At 26.8% G+C, this 18,376-nt stretch overlaps 1 protein-coding gene across 4 annotated transcripts; it reads right to left on the bottom strand.

Moving 5' to 3' along the window:
• Positions 1–7,682: 7,682 nt before the first annotated feature.
• On the bottom strand, positions 7,683–8,936 carry LOC127261185 (zinc-finger homeodomain protein 5-like). 4 transcript variants are annotated; one of them, XM_051289421.1, is made up of 2 exons: positions 8,823–8,936; positions 7,683–8,659 (listed from the first exon to the last, which is right to left on the bottom strand). In XM_051289421.1, exon 2 carries the CDS (start codon positions 8,553–8,555, stop codon positions 7,776–7,778), a length of 780 nt encoding a protein of 259 aa, XP_051145378.1. In that variant the 5' UTR covers positions 8,556–8,659; positions 8,823–8,936; the 3' UTR covers positions 7,683–7,775. The 4 variants fall into 4 exon arrangements, with proteins under 4 accessions (XP_051145378.1, XP_051145377.1, XP_051145376.1 ...); XM_051289420.1 differs by having other exon boundaries at positions 7,683–8,655; XM_051289419.1 differs by having other exon boundaries at positions 7,683–8,646.
• Positions 8,937–18,376: the final 9,440 nt, after the last annotated feature.

The raw sequence follows: 18,376 nt of genomic DNA, 5'->3' as shown, positions 1-18,376 counted from the left end.
TATATATATATATTTTTTCTAGTGATCTATAAATTTGCATGATTTTTTTTTTTTTTTTTTTTGCTCTTTTGAAGATATTGCACAAATTATAATGTTACAAATACTAATGTTTTTTTTTTTTAAATAAGAGATAACCTTATGTAATTTTTAGCGAATTCTGTAATGTGTTTCTTAAAATACTGAGTGTCTTGGAATATCGAAATCTTGAAGGAGCATGGTATTGATTTTCTAAATCATATATGAGTTACAAACATATTTGTCTTGTGTGTGTGGTTGTATTTGTATTTTTTAAATGAAAATAATAGTTTGATGTATTTTTTGTGTGAAAATATAGGTGTTGAATATTATATTTTTTTGAGAAAAAATATATGTTATGAGTTTGAATATAAACTCAGTTCCAAATTTCGATTTTATTCAAGGGTTACTCTGTTGAAGTTCATTTGAACTAGAAAATGTTAAATAGTGGAGTAGAGCATGAGTGGTTCATGAAAAATAAAAAATCGAAAAATAAAATCAATATATTGTTTTTAAAATTTGATTTCATTATTTACAGGAGTGTTACGTTTGAAAGAGACATATATGAAAAACTATTAAGCAAGAAAAATTAAGCTTAAATGGTGTGGGTTACATTGCATTCAAGATATGACTGCCCCGCTAATAAATGCAAATTCAAATTGTAAAATGGCCCAATGTCCTAGGATAGTTTAGTTGGAACCGCAGCAACCCTCGGTCGAACCAGGCCGGAAAGTCACTAGTTGGAACCGCAGCAACCCTCAGTCAAACCAGGCCGGAAAGTCACACTAGTGGCAGGTGATCTGAGAACAAATCTAATCTTATACCACCAGATCATTTTTAATAGGATTTATTATTATTATTATTATTATTATTATTAGATGCAGATATGGTCCCAATATTAGTTTATTTCAATGTCAAATAATAAATGTGGTTTTCAGGTTTAACCTATCAACATTTAATATTGGAGGGAATTTGGATATTTAAAAAAACATGTTACATTGGTTTGTATAATAATCAGAAAGAAAAGCGTACCGCTATAACAACATTTGCTTCCTTTAATACTCCTTCCCTCGTCCAAATTAATTTCTTAATTTTGTTATTTTAGTGCATATGAAATCAATTTATTTATATATTTTTATTTTAGTAATTGTATAGATTTTAAAAAGATTTTCTACCATCAATACCTTTTTCTAGGGATAAAATTAATTATTTATAGTATTTCTTTTGTATCAAATATATATGAAATATTAAAATTAAAAGAATTACTTGCAAAAAATAAAGGATGAAGTATAGGTTTTACTAATACTCTAATCCTTCCATATTTACCTTATTTAGCCAATTTATGTTCGGCAAGAAAATTTTAAAAAATAAATGTTTTATGGATAAAGTAAAAAGATAATTGGGATTATTTTAGAAATTTAGTTGGTGATTAAAAAGAATAAAAGATATAATGTAATAAAGCAAGTGACATTTATGGTAAATAAGAGAGTAATAATTAAATATAGATTTTTTTTTTTTCAAATATAGTAATAGATAAATTTAACGGATGAACAAAAAAAAAATATAAGTGAGAATAAATTTATGGAGCAGTATTATTTAACAAATATGTATATTTTACATCTATATTCTATATGTTTCATCATTTTTATCCTGTTTATTTTTTACATGATTTATATATATATATTTTTATTTATAACTATTATTATTATTTTTTTTAATAATGTGGAAATTTACGGCGGTTATCTTCGGATGTGCTTTTGGTAAACTTTTGGCCGAAGACCTGCTAACTAACCTAATAACTATTGTTATTTTAAACAAACTTATAAATTATATTCAAAAGAATAAACATGGAAAATTCACATATAAATATAGAAAATGGTAAATATTTTAGAACATTCCAATTAAAAATAACAAATGGCAAAATATATTGAAACGATGGAATACTTTGAATAAAAGAAGAGAAAATTTTGTATGTACATGTTTGTTTAGTGTTTTTTAGTTTGTGTTAAATATGTTTGCAACACTTCACCTTGCTAACCACACAAGGAGTATGGACCGTCCTTAAAGATCAATACAAATTCTATCCATAAGATCAACACAAATTTTATTACTTATTCAGGCAGGTACTTGGGATCGAACCATATGTGGCAGGTTTGAACCTATAATCTCACGGTTACAAGTCCAACTCCTACACCACCAGGCCATCTCCTACGGGACCAATGCATTACTAGTCTTTGTTGTTTAGTTTGATGGATCGTGCTTTGTCATAGGCATACCGCAATTTAACATTTATTTACAACAAATACTACTAACTTTATTACATTCTCTCTTTCATTTACTTTACTTTTTAACTAAATTTTCAAAAATACCCCAAACTACCTATCACATTTTTAATAAAATGTTCATTTTTTTTTAAAATTCTCGTACCAGATCCAAATAAGCTAATTTTAATAGACGGAGAAAGTAAGATTTCATAAGTGTATGGTTTTCTCATTCATATAATTGTGGTTGTTTATTCTTCATCAAATCTCACTTTGTAACACTAGCATTACTTCTTTGAAAGATAGATTAATGTAGTTGTGTTTTCTTTTTTCAAAAAATAAAATTATTTATTATCCACCTCTCTAGCATCTACTATCTTTATACTTACACTTAGATTTTTTCGTTGAATATATGTGGAATAACATGTATAAGCCATCTATTCATGTCTTTACATGCACCAAACAGTTTCTAAGTAGTTTCTAGGGAAGAAACAATTGTAGCGATGAGAACTTAACCAAACACATAGTCATAATTTGGCTTAAACTAAAGAGAGACAACACAAGTGATAGACAATATGAAATATAATTTAAGACCAATTAATTAGATAGTAGAAAACCGATTTTCAAATCGCAATAATCGTTGGTGACAGAAGCATTACTAGCTGATAATAACTTCATTGTAAATTATGAGATTCACATGTCCTTTAGGACAAAAACAACAAGAGACCTAACAAAGTCTTGCTTAAATAGCTAAGTATGATCACAATGACTTGTTCATTCGATTCGTCCTTATACATATAGTTCACTTAATTCGTTCTCCTATATCACTAAAGAAGACGGACACTATAAAAAACGTATCTAATTAGCTGCAATATTTTTAACTACGAAATATTTTTGTAGTTAAAATGTGTCATTTAATAACAAAACAATTTTATCGTTAAAAGAAATTATGACCTATAAAATTAATTTCGTCGCCAATTTTTTTTTTTTTTTTGCTAGAAAATTCTATTTTCACAGCAAAAAAGTTTTAGCTAAAAAATTATTTTCGATAGCTAAAACCATTTGTTTTAAAAAACTCATGCATATTTTGTTGCTAAAACTCATTTGTTATAAATTTTATTTATATAGCGAAAGAACTTGAGCTACGAAATAATATTTTCATAGTTATATATGTTTTCTTAACTTTCATTGCAAAAAAGTTATTTTTAGTTACGAAAGTCATATTTTTATCACCAAAGACCTTTACTAACGCAGTATAGATAACATAATGAGTTTTGTCGCAAAAACTTTTTTACTATGAATTCATTACATTTTGCTATGAAATTTTTTGTAGCTAAACTTTAAACTTTTTTTTTTGGTAGTGGAAGCACTTCAATTTTATTGGCCATACATAAGAAAGTTTATCACTATTTCCCCCATTATTCAATCCAATATATATGTCATTCACAAGTAGTATCACTTTTACCAACTGGTCCATAAATGAGAAAGTTTGATATACTTGTACATATTTCTCTGATTACTACCATTTTTTTTTTTTTTTTGGATGATGTGGGAATCAGCAGCCAAGCCAAAGGTGTGTTTGTTTGGGAGTTTGGATTTTAGATTATGATTTGAATAGTAAAAATTTTGAATTTGAATAGTTGTATGATGTGATATAAATAGGTGTTGATGTGATGTTTTGAATGTAAAATTAATTTTTAGTATAATATAAAAAATGAAAAATAGGTGTTTGATTTGATGTTTTTTGGTGAAAAAAATTGGATGAATAGTTGAATTTAAATCCAATTCTCCAAACAAACACAACTCCCGACCGAACCTAATACCCTGCAAACCAGGTCCGACGAGAAAGATACTTGCGTTTGTTTGTATTATTCATTGACCATCAATCTTCTACTTTACTCACCTTATGTCTCAGATGTTTCACTCCACTACAACATGCAATATTCACTTTGCTAGACTTCACTTACTGTTTTTTATATTTTAAATTCCTCACTTAGTATATAGAAATGGATAATCAACTCAACTTTTTTTCTTTATTTTCACTTAACTTAAAATGCAACTTCTTTAAGAATATAATCCAGACTTAAAATTTTTTTAGTTCGACTTAGAAACTTACAAGTATAACGAGGAGAAATGCATTATTTGAAGCAAAAGCTTCATAATACAATAATATTTGGCACAATTAAATTTACTTATTTTTATTTTAATTCTTTCATATCGAAAACAAAACAAAGAATAATATAAAAACAAAGGATGATTTAACATGTAATGTCATGGTAACATGCATAATTAATATATATATATATATATATAATATATGTGGTATTAATTTTTAGTATTATTTAATTTAAATTCAAATACCTAACATCCCAAGGAATTGGTGTTGTAAATTTATAATTAATTCCAACAATTGGCAATCGTCTAAGTTAAGAAATTCTCACACATAGTGTGAACTTTATACTAAAAGGTTGCTTCAAATTAATATTGAAAAAAAATGAGTTTAATTTAATTGGAAAAAAAAAAAAAGACCCATTTTTGGGACCACAAATGCAATTCAAAAATATTTATTAGAGTGAGAGCATTCTTCTTTCCATAACCTTCTAATACTTTTTTTTTGGTAGATACAAAAGCACTTAAAAACTTTATTATGAAAATGACATTTCATCTTAATTTAATATATATATATATATACACATATATGTATATGTATGAGCATGAGTTTGAAAATTTACAATTTTAGTAGTGTATATGTTTTTTTTTGGTCACTTATTTGAAAAATGTTAGAAATTAGTTTAACTAGTCTATGTTGATTCTCTTTATTTTTATTTTATTTTAAAACAAATTACTATGCAATATCATATTTTATATATATATATATAAAAATATATTATTTTATCTTATAAAAATACTTCATCGGTCCGGTAAAAATAGCTCATTAAGATTAAAAAAATGAATATTTTACTAAAAAAATGAAAAAATAAAATAAAAAAATAATTGGAGATATTTTTAAAAATTTAGTTAGTAATTAAAGATAATAAAAAAATAAAATCTAATAAACAAAGTGGCAATAATTGCGGGAAATAGTTAAATGTTGAAATTTTGAGTTTGTTAAAATTAATAAAGGACTGAATTCAAACAATTAGACCAATTATGATAATCCTAATAATTAAAAACCATATATAAGGTATTTGTTATTTTAAACTTAGATTTTGCTTTTTTACTATATAATCATCATAATTTTATATAAAAATAGTATTTTATTTTATAAAATTTCACAATCAAATTATTATTTACTCTTGTCACTTAAATTTATTCTTATTTCAGTTTTTAATAGCAAATACTATTTATTTTTTTTACCCTAAAAGAAAAAAATTTATATTTTTATCTACTTTTTTAAAAACTCGTCTCTTGTCAAATGAACATAATTTTACTTACAAAGGGAGTATTATTTTTTTTTAAGAAAAAACCAAATTACATAACAATAGTAAAAAAAATAAATTGAAATTATATATGGTTCAAAAGAACAAAACCTTTGTTTCACTAATATACTGAATATAAAATAAAATTATAATGCTACTTACCAATATTACAACATTAGCCAACAAAATAAAAAGAAGATTTTTTTTTTAATTTTTTTTAATTTTTTATTCTAACAAAACAAATACTCCCCTCTATCCCTTATATATCTATCCGTCTGTTTTTTCACAAAGTTTTAAAAATATTATTATTATATTGGATGTAGTATGAATAAAGTACAAAAAGATTAAAATGTATTGTGTGATATAAATGTAATGATATTTATGTAATATATTGTAAGTTATAAGAGTATTTTTAAGGTTAGTAGAAAATACAATTACTAAAAAAAGAAAATGAATACTATGTTACGAAACATACCGAAAAATGGATAGATTGTTAAGGGACGGAGGGAGGTAGTATAATATTTCTCAACAAAAATAGTATAATATATTTGAATTCCATTTTTTGTGATTTCATACTGAAATTAATGTTATATAATCGATAAGGTTTATAATAAAAAATATATATATATATTTTTTCATAAATATCACATCAAAATACATTTTAAACAAAACTCAAATCAACATTTAATTTTAAATAAATTTTAAACCACAACCAAATGAATAACTTCTCATTGAAATTGCATGGTCAACCAATGAAATTATACTCCATAACTTATCAACAAATGATTACAATTAATAAATAAAACTAAGTGAAGTTGTTTGGTTTTTATTCCTAACACATATTAACTTCGCATAACTTATGATAAAAATATACTAAACCCTCCGTCTATTTTCTATTATCCTAAAGTATATTTGCACGATTTTTTAGGTGATTATCTTTTTGTTATGAATTGACAAATTTGTCCTTAATTGTATAATAAAGATTAAAAGTAATAGGAAAATAGGATATTAGTTTGTGGACGGAGGAAATATTATTTAATGGCATAAATTTTAAAATAAAAAATTGATTTTAAATCAAAATCAAACAAAAAGAAGAACTTTCAATAGCAAGGGTTTAATTTGTTTTCTTTTGAGGCCTTTTCCTTTTTTCTAATAGTCAATCTCATCATTTTCTTTTAAAAAAATGTCACTTACAATACCTATTTTTTTTTAAAATGTAAAATAAAATCACATTCAATAATAATTTACATTTTGATTTAAATAATATTTTAGTTGAATATTTTGTGATTTTTTTATATATATAAAAAAATCGAGAGATGCATAATAAAAGAAATTGAAATAAAATATAAAGAGATTAAATCACAACAAAACAATCATTAATTTTTTAAAATAAATAATCTATAAATTAAAGACTAAAGCATTAAATATAGGAAGATATTGTCATTGAATGAATGGACTATATTGAATTTATTATCATTTGGGCAAGGGTTTTTTTTTTTTTTTTTTTTTTTTTTTTTTAAATGATAAATTTTATAAATAGTAAAAGGTTGAGCGTGTGGAGTTTGTTCGAATGTATATTTATATATATATATATATTTTTATCTATTCTACTTTTATATGAAAATATTACTCTCTCCGTCTCGGTTATGGTGTTCATTTTATTGTAGACAAGAGAATTTAAGAAGAGTAGAATTAGTAAATAATTAAAAATTTATTAGTGAAAATAATTATGATATAATAAAAATAATTAAAAATTAAAATTAAAATTAAGATAATTAAATTAAAAATTTTAAAATAAAATTAAAGTGTATAATTTATTATTATTATTATTATTATTTTTAAAGCGACAAAATAAGTGAATAGACGGAAATAGAAAATGAAGGAGCGAGTATTACTAGAAGATGATTAATTTCCACACGACCACGTACAAAATAATAATAATACTAATAATATATCAATGAACAATTCCAAAACACACGTATATGTATATATATATAAGATAATCCCAAATTAAAAGGACATACAGAACTGAACTTAGCTTAGCTAGGTAGCTCAAGCATGGAATAATTAATTAATATCCCTAATTAATCATCAAATCATCGTCATCACTTCCATGGCATGAATTGAAGCGATGATCAAGTCGACAGTCGTGGTTGACGACTACTGTCTTCCCATTGCCATTGCCATTAACATGATTATGAGTATTATTATTATTATGAAGATTAATTTTCTTGTTGTTGTGCATCCAGACCTTGAAAACCCTAATTCTGACCCCAATCTCCTGACAGAATTGCTGCACCAAACCCTCATCTTGCTTCTGCATTCTCCACCCAATCCTCTCTGCAAATCCCACCATCCTCTCCTTCTGCTCCTTGCTGAACTTCGTTCGAAACCTCTTGTTGCGACGATCATCCGGCGACATTAATAATCCCTTCTTGTTCCCTACACCATTATTAATTCTGATCTGATCAACAACAATTCTTGGACAAAAAGCGGTCTGCTGCTGCTGTTGCTGTGTTAGTATCTCTTCTTGCTGCCGGTGAAAGTTGCGGTGACAGGCGCAGGCGGAGCAGATGAGGGCTTCTGGGGTGTCGTCTCGGCCGCTCGGCATGAACTCGCCGCAGCCATCTGTGGCGGTCACTCCCATGGCTGCAGCATGGTTCTTCAGGCATTCTTTGTACCTAATTATTGCCTGAGACTCAGCCTCCACCATTAATGCTTTCTTGATTTTGTGTTGCTGATGATGATCATTTTTGGAGGACATATTTATTGGATCCTGCTGCTGCTGCTGCTGATTGAACATGATCATATTCATTTCCATGGCTGATGCTGCTGGATGATCACTGGTTAGCCCTTCCATTCTCTCTCCAGATCGGATCCTTTTCAAATTTAATTTGTTTTTGTAGCGATCGATCGATCAGTTTACCTGTGAAAAACCCTAATTGAAATACCTGTAGTATCTATCTATTTTTAATTAAAATTGTGAGTGACAATATATATACACATAAATATCTATCATATATACCCTAATATGCAAACCTTTGTACATACCATTCTAGGAAATGAACTAAATAAATAAAAAGAGAATATGCATACTCGAAAATATATATATATATATATATATTACCTTGATGATGCCATATATGCAAAGCTCCACTTTATTGAATTTTAGCTATGCCAATCTGCTACTGCATTGAGGTATATCCTATTCCTGCCTCAAATTAATATATGAGAAATTAAACTAGCCATTTTGAATACAATAAGAGAGGTATATATATATATATATATATAGAGAGAGAGAGAGAGAGAGAGAGAGAGAGAATTAAATTTGGTAGATTAAATGAAGGGACTAAACTAGAGTGAAGTGAGGGGACCAATGCAAGAAAAGTGTCTTGGCTTATACAAAGAAATAGGAAGGAATAATCCAGAAATCAATTATAATCATCATTTAAAAGAACCCCATGTATGTATGTAATAGTTGCATGCGAAACAAACAAGAAAAAAAGGAAAAAATAATGATAAATAATAATAATTGAAATTTGAAAAAAAAAGTGGGGTGTAGAATTAAATGGAAATATATATATATATATATATATAGAAATTGAATGGAATTAATTACTTTGCTTGGCTTATACTGTAGTGTAGTGTAGTGTAGTGTAGTGTTAGTGATAGCTGCAGGCTGGAGAGGAACGTTAGAGTGTGTGTCAGATCCAAAATTAAATATCAATAAAAAGACAAAGCAACGACAACAACAGCAACATTTACACATACATACAAATATATACATATATATATATAAGTTTTTGTTTTTGAATTACACACATGCATGGAACAACGTTCAATCCATAAGCAGCTTAACACATCGAATTATATTAGAACTCAAAATTAAATGAAACTAATATTAGGATGCTAATTGAGACAATACATGAAATATAGGCCGATAATATATGAAGTATAAATCAACAATATAAGATGTTGGCTGAGAATACAATATTACAATAACATGCAATAAATACTACGACTGATTTCAGCACAAACGATATGTTAACACAACACACACATGTAAAATATAAACCGACAACTTCATGTAATAATAATGACGGCTGTTACAGTGCTGATTTAGAAAAATCGGTATTGTATCAATTTTCTCATATAGCACCGTTTAAACTTTTAGAAAACACCGTTCAGTGATTACAATAGCACAAATTTAAAGTTCAGATAGCACCAAGTATATTTGTATAAGAGCACAATATATAATCTATAGAGCACTTTTATATACCACCACACATACTCTTATAAAACACCATATATACTTATGTGGAGCACTAGTTTAAATCAGGCTCGTTCCTAACATGTCGTGGGCCCGGGGAAAAACCTAAAACAAGAGCCTTAACAAATATTTATTTGGTTAAAAGTTTTGTACCGATTTTGGAACAAACTTAATTAAAAAGAAAATTAAACAATAAACAACACAACTCTAAAAAATTTACATCAACTCAATATGTGATATCATCTCATCAAATTCATTGGTATTATACAATTATTTCATATTTAGCTTAATCACCACTTTTATTACTAAACTTTATCACAAGAGCTACTTCCCGCATACTTACAAAATATAAATAAAAATACATAATATATTACATAAAATTATTCTTCCTAACATTTTTAGATGCAAAATCATTAATAATATTATCAACTACAATAGTTTCTAACATTTCTTTTTTAATAGATAGCATATGTAAACCATTCAATCTTTTTTGAGACATAGTTAACTTCAAATAAATTTTCAATAATGTTAATTTAGAAAAAATTCTTTTAGCCGATGTTACCTTTAAATAAAATGTTCATAAAATTCGATACGCAATTGAAACATTTGAATAACTGCACGCGCGTCGCACAACTGCAAAATAAAGTATCAGTTCCTATGCCACAAAAAATTTGCAAAATGCAATAGTTCGGTGAGTAGGGTTGTCTCCGCAGGGAACAAAAATAATTTGAACATTCGGTTGAATATAATTATACTAATACACATATATATAATAAGGGGAGGGTTGATTATCACACTAAATAAGGAGAAAATAAATTGGCTCAACTAAATAAAATAAAATAAAATAAAATGCAAGGCGGATTACTAAAGATGATTAAACTCTAGCATAGGTATGCATTTTTTGTTCGGGATATAAATTCTGTTCATCGACTAAAAATCAAGTTCATTGACTAGTTGGATAAATTGATTATATTTAATCCACACGCGTTCACAACCAACCTTTCATAACTTTGTCGATAGCTAAGGTATGACCGTTAGCTATTTTCCTAATCGAGTGAGAATCCTAGGTACGACCGTAATTTTACTGACTCGACGGCTTTAAGTGCTAGAAATGTCCAGTTCAATTTAACAAAATTCCTACTCGGATTTGTTTAAAATTGATTCTAATTCTTCCCTAGAGTATTCCTCTAGGTTCCTACACCAATTGGAAAATTACACAATTACGGGTGTCAATCTCCAATTTAGCTACGAAATCTCAAATCAATATGTGTGCAATAATCAATTTAAGATTTCTAAACTTATAAATTAGAAGAATTAGAAATACCCAATATCGATGAACACCCAATTAAACAAAACCAAGTATCACAAATTCAATCCCAAACATCAATTCACATTTACGCTAGAAATGAAATTACTCGGAATTCGTAGAAATTGAAAACACAAACAAATAAAGAAGTTCTTCGTGCCTTCAATTTTGAAATCGACAAAGAAGAACAATATGAGGATAGAAGAAGAACGCCCAAAAAAATCATCTGCACTCATTCTCCAAGTTCTCATATCTTCCGAGCTCTTCTTTCTCCTTTCTTCCCTTTAAAAAAAATGATGTTGTGGTATAACTTGGTAGTCTCATTTTCTTCCCCTCTTCAATTGCAAATCGTTTCTTTTATTCTCCATCCCAAGATCCCATTTGTAATTAAATCTCAAATACTTTTTATATTGCCAATTTACCCCATAGGCCTTTTTGTAAATTTCATATTTCCCACATTGTGTTGCGTGATCACGCCTAAGACCTTTATGTATTATACTCATTTTCTTCCAAATATGCCCAAAAACTTGTCAACTTCATGAAACCTATTACATAATAAAAAACACACCATAACAGCATATATACAAAATTCTGCAACAAAAAGTTGCTCAAAATATAGCAAAATATTATCATATATAGCACGTATCAATAACAATAAGTTGCTCTAACATATTAAAAATATTCAATGGGTTAATTTAAATTATCTGGTAAAATAATTTGTAAAACTTTTAATTAGTAATAAAGTCTTCTAAATCAACATCACATAAATCACTATAGATAAAAATATTTAAAAAAATTACACAATAGTTTTTTTAATTATAATTTAAAAATTTAATTTCTTTTTAAAATTAAATAAAAATCCAAAAATACTAGAATTAAATTGATATAATTGTTTGAATATCTCGTTTAAGAATGCAATAGACATATCTATACAATAACTAAAAGATATCAAAGAATGAGAGTTGATAGAGGAGGGAGTGAAAAGAGATTTCTTCACTTACATTCAATTAATGATACATACACAGCTATAGGTGAATGAAAGACCGACCACATGTATGGATAAAAATATTAGTATTTTGCAACGTAAAGAATGACCTGGTGGTGTAAGGATAAACTCATGATCATAGTTATGGATTTACGGGTTCAAATATTCAAAGGGTCTTGTCTGCTACACATGCATGGTTTGGCCCAAATAAGCCTCAGGCCTAATTTATAAGATATTAGGTTCGACTGGAGTTTACTCAAACTGTACTCAAAGAGTAAAAGTTATGAATTTTTACGTCATAAAAAAAATAAAAATATATGTGTATCCTATATTAGGCCTTGTTTAATATTGATTGGATATTTTTAGGCAAAGAACGTAACTAATGGAAATCTCACTAGAAAAAAAAAAAAGAATTCTATTAGGAAAAAAAAATCATATTAAAGAAAAAAGGTAATTCATTCTTGTATTGATTCATTCATCTTGTTTTGGATTTTATTTTAGAATTTATAGCTGATATATTTTAATTTATTTCACCAATTTATTGAACATTGCAGCCAATAGGAATTTGGTTATATAATCCAAAAAATTATAATTTGATCGGATTAATTGGTGAAGTATACTTTGTTCTATCTTATTTGATACACTATCTCTTTAATTGAATAATGCAAGAAACATTATCTTTATGTATAATTGTTACTAGCCTTTTACTATCAAACACTAACCTAGCTAACTAGTCACTACACATTCTCGGCTAGCTTCACTAATAACAAATTATTTGATATAATTTGATTGTGTAGCAAGTTAATGATTATTTAGTGATTTTTCAAGAAACTTGTGCTTGTTTGTGAAGTTTTGATTTTGATTTTAAATTTTGAACAGTAAAATTTTGAATTAAAAGAGTTGTTTGATATGTTATTGATGTAATGATTTGAATAGAAAAAAAATGTTTGATTTGATTATTTTTGAAGATTTTTTTTTTTTTATTTTATATATAAAAAATAGTAAAATTTAGCCCAAAACCCACAAACAAACCCACAAGTTTTTTAGATTTTTAGCTATATATGGGTCAAACGTGTATCCAACGTCGGCATAATCTAATAGTTTATGTAAAAAATTATTTGAATAAAATGGGGGCCTAAATAATTAGTCAATTGGAGATAGCACAAATTATATTTAACTCCATTCTAGTTTAATTTAGTAGGGGTTGATCTATTGATATCAAATACAATCTTTAGCATTGTTCAATTTTGTAGATACATGAGGTGCACCTGTTGTACTGGAAAAGTACTTCAAGACAGTTATTTCTTCATTTTGCTCTTTAAATCTAAATAGATCATTGGTATAATAAAATGATCGAACAACTATTGAATATATTCAATGAATATTGGATGCGATTTATCTAAATAGAATCAGTTTAATGTCTTCAAAGTATAATAAGTTTACTGGATAATTTATTTTATTTCTTATGTATTCAATTTATAGACCAAAATAGTGTTTTTATCTTTTAAAAATATTTGATCTCATTTTTTTTTTCCCCTTCAAATACTCCCCATCTACTTAGAGCATTTATAAAATTTTAATCAAATTGAGATCATCAATATACATTTATAATTATAATAATTTTAGTTTTGAACTCGTGTTTTTCTTTTTTAATGAGTTATTAGTAAAATATTATCTACCTAAACACTCACTAAAGCCATCATACAATATAGGCCTAGACTATTTAAATTCGTACAAAGATTTTAATACTTTGGTAAAATATTGTTTTTTGGAATTTAATTTGTATACTTCAGGTATATTGAATTCTTTAGCAAAAATTAAGCAAATATGATATCCATCTAATGCATATCAAGTTTTTTCATACGTTGTTAAACGTACGAAATATCTAAATGCAATACCATACATTAGGTTTGATATCAGCTTTGGTAGCACGAAGAAATTAAAGAATGGAGAACATAAGTAATCTATTATTCTCAATAAAGAAAATGAAGGTAAAATTAATATATGTAAAAGAATCTACAGAATCTATCCTAACATACTAACAAAGACACAAAAAATAAGGGTTAAAGAAAATAAGTCTAACTAAAGCTTTTAGAGCAACATAAATACATATAACAACAAGGTTGGCCCAAAAACAATAGAGATCAACCTCCATTGCTTGGCATACATTACTTATTCAATATTTGACACACTTTAGAACAATACTTCCTCTTATTCATATAAATTTATGCCAACAAACTTAACTTATTCTCAACATGTATTTAGAAATTCTAGCATTCTATACTTTTAATTATTTGGAACTAACATAAATTTGACACTAATAATTTGTGTGAGTGGTGACGAGATAACAATATAGTAAATTATTGTTATTATTATTATTATTATTATTATTATTATTATTATTGTATTATTTTATTTTGTTGATAACATGGAAATATGCTACCGTAACTCGTTAATTGCATTTGGGATAAACTCCCGGCCTAACATAATATCATGCAAATTAGATGTAACAAGGCAAATCACAAACCATGTGTGTCAGGTGAATCTAGAGGCGTCAGGATTTAAACCCATGACCTCACAATCACGAGTTCACCCTCGTACCACCAAATCACCCCTTACTAGACGTATTTATTATTATAATAGATCATTTTTATGGGTTAAAGTGTGTCAACATAACTTACCTATATTTATATATGTACTTTCTCGTCTATGTGTATCAAAACTTTCTCTATGGTATCAACATATTTTCTTACATATCAAAAAGTTTGATATGGGTCCCGTAAGGGGTGACTTGGTGGTGTGGTGTAATACCTTCGAAGTTGGGTCATTGTTTGGCCAACTCTCGTGTGTGGATGAACCGGTATTAGGTCATCTAAAGTTGATTAGAGGTTAAATGATTTGAATAGACTAGTTATGTCAACAATATGTATATTTCTTTTTGGGATCCCTACTGAAAGAGCTTTAGAGTTAAGCGCTTGCCCTAAAGTAATTTGAGGATGGATGACCCTCTGGAAAGTCTATCAGGATGCCAACGAGTGAGGACAGAAGCGTGCTAGAAGGACTCGTGTTGACCTATGGGCTAATCCACGACATCCCAACACGCCCGGCTTTGTATGGCTTATTGGCCGAGGTGTCACATGTGCAGGGCGGAGCCCGCTGCCCTCCCAAACCCCCCAATCTCCTATCTAATAACTAATTTATACTACATATTTTGGTGTCCGAACAAAAGACACAATCTTTGTGTTGGGACGAAAAAAATATTATATTTAAATAAAATTTCAGATTTAAATTTAAAAAAATATTGTCTAATATATATAATTAACTTAATGAAAATTGAAAATTCTGTTAAAACAAAAATGGATGTTTTTTGCACATAGTTTTTCGCCCCCAAGTCGAGCATCCTGGCTCCGCCCCGGCATATGTGGGAAGTGAACTTGTGACCATGAGGTCATGGGTTCAAACTCCGACACCTCAAGATCCACCTGCCACACATGGTTTAGACCGTACGCATTTTCGGGTAGCAGCTGCGGTTCCCACATTATCAAAAATAAAAAATTTGATACGATATATGATATTGTACTGTATTTTGATATTTATATTGAATACTATAGTTTTGAATCTCCAACACTATTGGTTATGGTTGAAATTGATTTGAACCGAAGGATTGATATAATTTTTTATTTTTTATTAGTATTTTAATGTGATATTAAGAAAAATATTATATTTTTATTGAAAATGTATATAGTGAATACTTTTGAATAGTATTCACAAGTTAAGATCTCAAAACAATAAACTCTATAATTTTGATTAATAATATAATACTATTACTTTACATATTTGTTTAACAATAATTAATAAACTATATTAATATTTTAAATATTATAATTATAATTATAATTATTTGTTATTAAAAAATATATAATAAAAATCTTTAAATATTCATAGTAAATTAATTTTTTTAATTATTTTGAATAAATAATTAATAATTAGAGTTATTATATTGTATATAATGAATTAATAAGTATTATAATATTTTAAATATAATAATTAAATAACTTATATCAATTTATCATAATTTTGTATAATATTAACTATAAATATTAAAATGAACATGTAAATATATTAACAAATATTTACTTTATTATCACTATTATTAAAATATAAACATAAAAAATAAAAAATATGATTTATCATAAAACAATTATAAAATATTTACCTACACATGCATACACTCACACATTCGACGTGAATTTTACCCAATACATGCACACACGTACTCACCCAAGATTGAATTATTGAGTTGAAAGTTGGGTTATGAATGATTTATTTAATTAGTATTTGATTTATGATATAATATATATTTAAGATTAAAAAAATTGAATATATGTATTTAATTATTTTAATAATTATAATAAAATATATACAGTAGAAATATTATTTTGTTTAGAATAAAATTCTATATAATACAAATAAATAAATAATATAAATATTTATTTATGTTTACTATAAATTTATTGACAAACAAATAAAATTTTTTGAATGTATATAAATAATGTTTTTTATTAAAAGAAAAATAAAACTTATAAATAAATTTTGAGTGAATCACATAAAATATAATATAATATTTTTAAAAAATAGAAGTATAATGCCAACTTGACCAAAAAAACTACCCAAACACACCCTAAAAATAAATTTATAAATTGATCTTAAAAATTTTTATTTATAATTAAAATAAAACAATAATAATAATAACAAAAGTAGCACTCCCTTAAAAAAAAAAAAAAAAAAAAAGTTGCTACAGCTTGCTTAAAAAAATTGTACCACCCTCTCTCCTGTAAGAGGGTGCCCGCAAATTTACAAGAGTATATTGAAGTAAACAATAGGTTACACTTCTGACCGTGAGGTTATGAGTTCGCCTAGGTCATGAGTTCGCCTAATGTGACTTGCACGAGTAAATTGAAATAATTTATTCAGCATAAATGACATTTTTAGTATTTATACAAAGTGGATTGAAGATGCTTAAAGTTGCCATGCATCTTTGCCTAGCACAACACCAAAATATTTACGGTATTTATTATTATTATTATTTTTATCATAAATCTAAATCAATAATATTCATCATGTATATTTTTTAAAGAAAAATAGTATTATTTTTTTTTTTATTTCATAAAATATTATATCAAAATATTTGTAACTTTGAGATCATGAGTTCAAATTTCAACACTTTCAGGTTTTGTCTGTCACACATGATTAGCTTAGTATGACTTGTCTTTTTGGACCTAATTTGCAGGCTATTATGTTCGGTCGGAGGTTTACCCCGAGCACACCCAAATGGTAGCGGTTGCGGGTTCCCATATTATAATAAAAAATAAAAAATATTTCACCCCTCTCACATACTCTGCAACATTTTCTATTTTGGTCTGTGCCACGTAGTCTACAATATTTTTAAAATAAGAAATAATTAACTACATGGTAACAATTACATTGCTGAATTTTAATTTTAGCACTATGATGAACAACACACAAATTAACAATTTATATTAATATAATATAAATACAACATATTAATTAATAGCACATGAAATAGTTTCACACAACACATGCTGAGCTTGATTTTAGTACATGTAATATAACACATACTCTAATTATGAAGAAATAATACATGTTTTTATTACAAACAATATCAGCACGGGTAACCTTCTCATAACTATATTTTATCTCATAACACAACTCAAATTAAAAATAAATATACATTTTTCTTTTGTCACATCATATAATTTTTTATTTATTATGTTTAATACTACCTACATAAATTCTCGTGTCGAAAATTTATATTTCACCATATATATATATATATATGACATATGAAGTATTATTTAAATAAAAACTCAAGTCAACACTTTATTTCAAATCAATTTCAAATTACAATCAAACAAATCGTGGACAAAGCCAAAGCTATCAGATGAAGATGCAGGATTGTTCAGTTAGCCATTCATTTCTATTCTATTTTGAGATTATCAACAAAAAGCACGTGTGAGAAGAGGTCAAGTGTGTTTATACGTAAGATTTTGAATTTGAGTTTTGGTTTTAAATAGTAAAATTTTGAATTGAAATAGTTAT

Source organism: Andrographis paniculata, unplaced genomic scaffold (assembly GCF_009805555.1).
Source record: "Andrographis paniculata isolate CXL003 unplaced genomic scaffold, ASM980555v1 Contig62END, whole genome shotgun sequence".
NCBI classification, from domain to species: Eukaryota; Viridiplantae; Streptophyta; class Magnoliopsida; order Lamiales; family Acanthaceae; genus Andrographis; species Andrographis paniculata.
Note: the sequence above shows the minus strand (reverse complement) of the source record. Positions and strands in the feature narration are given on the sequence as shown.